General features: G+C 44.1%; 1 protein-coding gene across 1 annotated transcript; it reads right to left on the bottom strand.

The window, feature by feature from the left end:
- Positions 1 to 3,736: 3,736 nt before the first annotated feature.
- Positions 3,737 to 5,227, bottom strand: LOC137817873 (uncharacterized). The gene has a single exon (XM_068621098.1). It carries the CDS (start codon positions 5,225 to 5,227, stop codon positions 3,737 to 3,739), a length of 1,491 nt encoding a protein of 496 aa, XP_068477199.1.
- Positions 5,228 to 6,544: the final 1,317 nt, after the last annotated feature.

Below are 6,544 nucleotides of genomic sequence, written 5' to 3'. Positions count from 1 at the left end.
CAGCCTTCATGAGAGCCTCCAGGTCAACCACTCTGACGCGAAGGGGCACAATCTTGCTCTCCAGTTCAACCTTCTCTTAAGCAAGTTGATGCACCTTGTGGCGAAGGTCAGCGGCCTCCTTGCGCGCCAGCCTGAGCTCGGTGTTTATGGCATCCTCCACTCGGGAGTGTTCGATTTCTGCGAGCGTCAGGTTGAAAGACAACTTCTCCACCTCGACCCTCATAGTGCTGTTTTCGGTTTTGAGGTTGAAGAGGTCGTCTTGGAGCCTCCTGGTTGAGCTCTCCACAGCTCTGGTTATGATCGCTGGGATATCTTCTGCTATGGTCTTCAACTTGGCAGTTAGAGGCTCCCACATCCTTATGACCTCCAAAGGGAGGTTTGCTGCTTGTAGAGGCACCAGGTGAGCCTGTTGTTGGTTCTCGTCGCCACCTTCCTTAGCAGGTTCTTCAGTAGGCGCTTCCTGGCGTGGCGACGGAATCGGGGATTCGGTGATCAGAATCGGAGAGGTATGAGCAACCTCATCCCCGATTGGAGCAGCTTCTGCAGCTGAGGCGTTTGAAGGGGGACCCCCTCCAGCTGACACATATGGTGTAGAGGCGCTTGGGGGGTCCTCCATGAAGTTTGGCTCTTGGGCCTCAACTGCAGGTGGCGCAGTGGCCAGTGGGACCGCTTGGACTGGTGAGGCAGGAGCCCGTGGGGGTGGTGATGATGGAGGAGGAGCAGGCGTCGATGGAGGTGTTGAGGTTGGAAGAGGGGGTGGAGCAGGCGGTGAAGAAGGTGCCACCCTCTTCCTCTTTGAGACCAAACCATCTTCGGTGGCCTCGTCATCTTCTTCCTCTTCCTCGTGGATCACCTGAGGGGCTTTCCTTTTAGGTCTCTTGAGGACCAATTTCTTGCGTTGGGCAGGTTCCTTGGGAGGTGATCGCCCTTGGATGATGGCTGTCTCCACCATCGAGTTAGGCACCGTTTGAGAACCTGTCGCCAACCCGTGGTTTCGGGCGAGCGCCTTCAGTTCAGCGAGCATGCCTTTGCCCAACATGTTATCTGCATGGAACGAAAATGCATGGGTTAACTCAAGGAAAAAATAAGTGCATAAGGTAGTACACAGCAAAGCAGATGATATGTGCAGGAAAGATAAAACCAAAGTCTTGCGCATAACGCACAAGACGCCCAGAAACAGCTAAACAGAAGCAATATTAAAACAATAGTTTTTAATGTTCTAACCTATTCGAATTTCTAGCTGGTCTTCGTAAAATTCGAAGCAGATCAAGGTGGTGGTAAGGAAAGTAATGTTGGCGTCCACCACCCTTTTCCAGAAGAGACAGAGATCTCTGTCCAATGCTCCCATGCTGTCAGGACTTTTGGGTCTCCTGAAACAGCTCTTGGACTCTTTCTTCCCCTTGTCCACCCAGTACAAGGGGAAGCCGTCGAGAAGGGAGGCGTCCTTGTCATTAGCGTGCACTTGGACGAACTTCCCCTTCCAGTCCTTGTAGGATTGCTGGAAGATAGCAAAGATGGACCTCCCAGCAATCGCGTTCAAGCTAACCCACAGGCGGTCTCCTGGGTGCTTGGCTTCAAAGAGAAACAGGAATACATCCACGGATGCGGGCAACCCCAGGTGGTCGCACATCACTTGAAAAGCTCGAACAAACGCCCAGCTGTTGGGGTGAAGCTGGGCGGCGGCAATGTTGAGCTCGGTAAGGAGTTCCCTCTCGAATCGGGTGAAAGGGAACTTGAGCTTCACCTTCTTGAATAAGGTCGTGTAGACGAAGCAGAAGGGCCCGTCGGCGCTCACCTTGTCATCGGCACAAACAGGCAGATCGGGGGGGCAAGGCAGCACCATCATCTTCTCGTCGTGCTCCTTGTGAAATGATTGATGAAGCTCATCCCCCTTAGTCAGCCGCAAAACTGCTCCCGCAGTGTTCACAGAGGATGTCTCCCTCAGAAGGGTCGAGTTGGCCCAGGGATACAAGGTTTTGAAGTCCGGCAGGGGAACGGGGGCTCCTCCGGCGATAGGTGGAGTCGCCTGGGCCAGGACAGGACGGGAAGACGCAGGCCTCTCAGCCTGGGAAGATGAAGCGCCACGAACTCGTGGTGGATCGTGTGCTTGTGAAGGGGGGTTTCTTGATGAAGGAGGAGGATTCGGGGTGATCTTTGTGCGAGTCATGGTTGCAGCTGCAAGGGAAGAAGAAAAGGAAAAATGATCAGGGGTTACAGAGGCTGACTCGATCATAGAAGGAAGGTGAAAAACGAACGAATGTAGGTTCGTTGCGACGATTGACGAAGCCCTAAGTTACGCAGAAGGAGAAATGGAAAAGCAACCCACAGCGTATGCACCAGGCAGTTACAGGATGATGCGAATCGGTTAAAATACAAGGAAAACCAGCAGAAGAAGGAAAGTAGGTACCTTTTGATGATCAGGAAAACGATGAAGGTTGATGGTGATTCAGAATGCTGGAGAGCGCTGAGAGTTTTCCGCAGAAGAAAGTTAGAGCGTTCGTGAATGCGAGGGAAAGTGATGGAACAGTGTTGAGTGAAAATGGGTTTAAGGGTTTTTTTCGAAATGGGTTTAGGAAGCGCAAACGGCAGCTGAAGAGAGCCGTTGATGAAGCCACGTGTCGAGCGATGAGTGAGGGGTTTGGTGGAGCGTCAGAAAAGCAGAAGGTACAACCGTTTGGAATTCTGCGTCAGTGCCACGTAGACCGGTGTTGACGTGACTCTTTCAGTATTTTCGCTAGACAAGTCTTCGCTTAAGACTGGGGGGCTTGTGTACCGCCCTGGTAGTCGGGAGTGATGACGTGACATCCTGCTACAGTATAGGCGTGTTGGCAAGGCGCCAGGCTGGCAGAAGGGAAGGAAGTCGGGGGGCTCGTGAAGCCGCCAGTTATTAAGTTGGCGTGTTCCGATCTCCAGCATATCAGAATAAGCGATCACCGGGTTAAATACGAAGTCGCCAGATGTGAACTCGGGCGACCAAGCAGTTGGAGATCGCCGGAGAAAGCACATCGCCGAAGATGAAGGAGAAGCAAATTATGAAGGCGGCCGGCGAGACCACAGGGAAGGTGTATGAGGACACCCTAACTCGCCAACTCCAGTAGAGATCGCACTCCCAAGTTAGCTATGCACTGGGCAGTACCATGCATAAGTAACTTAGCCAAAATGAGAGTAGAAGCAGTGCCAAGTCAAGGAGGCTCCAGATGATGGCACGTGTACGACTGGATGCAAGCCACGTGTCCAGGTCTGTAACTACCAGGAGAGAGAAAACAACCAGGTATATAAGAGTTCTCAACAAACTTTCTGAGGTACGCACGTTCAGTTTATACTCTTTACGCTTGCGAGTTGTAGAGCTGACTGTGAGAGAGGATTTGCACGGTTCTTGTTCTCTTAGTATTTGGTGATTCGGTCACTGACTTGAGCGTTGGAGTGCGATCGGCCGCAGCGGCGCCGCTCTGTTTCTTTGCAGGTTCTTGAGGTGGATCTCGAAGAGGAACGGAGGTGAGAAGCGGTGCGCACGTCGATCCTTTGACGAGGCAGTTTCCAGCGTTCCGGTCAACAGGCAGGATCAATACCTTTCCTTTGGAAGCCATTTGGCCAAGCTTTTAGGAACAAGGTATTTTCTAGAAATGCATGTCCTAGAGGTATGTCCATATTTCATACAATAAAAGCAATTAATAGGATGTGCCTTTTTGCCACTGTGAAAAGAGGAAAACCTTGTTTTTGCAGGAACAAAGAAGCTTCATAGTTTTTTAATATTGTTTGTCTTTCCAGAGTTATATCCAATTCCATTTTTATTAAAAACAACATTCTGTGACCCTAGTAAAGCCTCAAGATTATCTCTTCCTTTAGTGAGATTAGACAAAGTTTTCAGCAAATACTCAACTTGTTTTTCCAGCATTTTACAGTTATCACAAGTTTTTATAGAGGCATGCAAACATGACAATTCAAGGCTTACAAGATCTGGTTTAGCTTTATGCAATTCTTCCTCAAGTGATTTTACCTTAGGTGCAAGAAAATTATTCACATTTTGTAGTTTAGAATAGATAAAAGCCAGCCTATTTGCCTCATCATGAGTTTCTTTAAAAGCTGCAAGCAATTGATCATAGTTGTCAGATTCCATAGAAAACTCACTAATCGAATCAGATATTGATTCTTCATCATTCATCATGAAGCACAAATTTGTTTCTTCACTTCCTGTTGAGGAGCTGCTCGTTGAAGACACTTCATTATTTTCCCAAGAGATGTAAGCTCTTCTTCCCTTACTTCTTTCAACCTTCTTGCTGGTTGGTTTCTCCTTTATTTGGGTATTTGGACAATCACTCTTTATGTGTCCAGTTTTACCACATCCAAAACAGGTATAGTTAGAAGAATTTAATTCATTAGGTTTAGGATACCTCCTTTTCTGTTGAGTCATATCCCTGCCTTTCTTCTTTAAGAATCCGCTGAATCTTTTGGTGACCAGACTTATTGTTTCATCATGTTCAACATTCTCTATTTCCTCACTGATATCATTATGTGCACTTTCTTTCAATGCCAGTCCTTTTGTTTTCTTTTCCACAGTTTCTTGTTCTTTAAGCCTTTTGAGCTCCAGCTCATGCTCCATCAATTTTCCAAACAGTGCAGTAGTGGACAGCTTTGACAGATCATGACTTTCTGATATGGCAGTCACTTTGGGTTGCCAGCTTCTATCAAGGCACTTCAACACCTTTATATTGAGTTCCTCTTTGTCAAACACCTTTCCCAGTCCAGTAAGATGATTTACAATGTGGGTGAACCTTATTTGTACATCAGCAATGTTCTCTTCAGGTTGCATCCTGAAAAGTTCATACTCTTGAATGAGTGAGTGTTTTCTTGATCTCTTCACATCCTTTGTGTATTCATGAGTAACTTCCAAAACTTCCCACATCTCCTTAGCCGAACTGCATTGAGATATTATGAAGAATTCATCCATTGTTAATGACAAAGTTATGATGTTCTTGGCTACAAGATCATATTGAGCCTTCTTCTTTTCACTCTCACTCCATTCAGATCTTGGTTTTTCCACTTCTTCATCTTTGACAACCTGCATTGGCACATAAGGTCCATGGACCACAACCTCCCAAATACACGAGTCAATAGATTCCATGAAAATTTTCATTCTTATTTTCCAGAATGCATAATTCATCCCACTGAACATAGGGGGTCTATTAATAGACCAACCCTCAGCAAAAAGCACTTTAAACTCAGACATATTGCAAACAAACTTGAGTAAAATACAAGTCCTAGCTCTGATACCAGTTGTTGGGTTCAATAATGTCAAAGTTCAAGAAGGGGGGGGGGGTGAATTGAGCTTTTAAAAATTTCAAACAGATTCATATTTATCACAAGTCAGATAAAAATAAATCGATTTATTTGACAATGAATAGATTTATTTTTTATACTGCTTATGTAGTAAGACAGTTATATCAGTTAAGGAATTTTTTATTTTAAGCAGATTGATTGGCAAACTATAATGACATTGAGTTTTAGAGAGAAATAGTGAGAGCAGAACCAGTAAACCTCAACTTTTAAAGCAAGTGATAAACGTTTGATTAAAGGCTTGACAATTAATTGTGTAAACTTCCACAAATCAGTGATTTCCAATTACGTTCAACAGTTCATACACTTTTAAAGGGATCAAACAAATTTTCCAGAAATCAAGAACAGAATGAACAAGCCCAGAAAGAACAGATTTATTTTTAATTGAACAGATTCAATTTCTGACAGATTAACATATAAAATAGTAAATGAGTGCAGGGATGAAGAGAGATTGAACATAAAGCGATTATACTGTTTCACTCAAATGAGCTACATCCAGTCTCACCTAATCCAAGGTGAAATCCACTAACAAACGAATTAAAACACTTACACAACCACTATTATTGAACCCTATAAGAACTTGGCACACCTTGCTGAAAAACACTATTCCAACACACACAACTCTTCAAGAAACCCTATCAAGAAGAATCTTACAATTACACTTTACAAAGAATTAAAAGATGAAATGAATACACCTGGTATGAGAATGCAGAAATCTATCTTAGACCAGTAGAATAGATTGCACACAATGACAACACCTCCAACTAAGCCTTAGAACCAAGCAAGAACAAGCATAGTTTTTGGTTTTGAAAATTTTTTAAGAACTCGTGCTTATTCAATGAAAAACTCCTCAAACTCTGTTGTAAAACTTGTTTTCTCAATGTTACTTTTAAGTAAAAAACAACTCTCCTTTTATAAGAAACATTTTATAACAGACTTTTAAAAAAACAGTTAAAGCAGTTATAAAAGGAACAGATTGAAAATAAAATGAACAAATTTATTTTCGAGAGCAGTGAGAGATTTATTAGTTGTATGAGACTTAGTCAAACTCCTTGGTGCAATGATAAAAATGTGAAAAACCTTTTAAGAAACATGCACCAGATTCAAAAAAGAATCTATTTATTTAAAGAAGAACAGATTCATTTTCAAAACGATAACTCGAACTTTTTCACAAATGAAACTCATACGTTTTGATAGATGGAAGAATGAG

Source organism: Phaseolus vulgaris, chromosome 10, assembly GCF_000499845.2.
Source record: "Phaseolus vulgaris cultivar G19833 chromosome 10, P. vulgaris v2.0, whole genome shotgun sequence".
Taxonomy (NCBI): Eukaryota; Viridiplantae; Streptophyta; class Magnoliopsida; order Fabales; family Fabaceae; genus Phaseolus; species Phaseolus vulgaris.
Note: the sequence above shows the minus strand (reverse complement) of the source record. Positions and strands in the feature narration are given on the sequence as shown.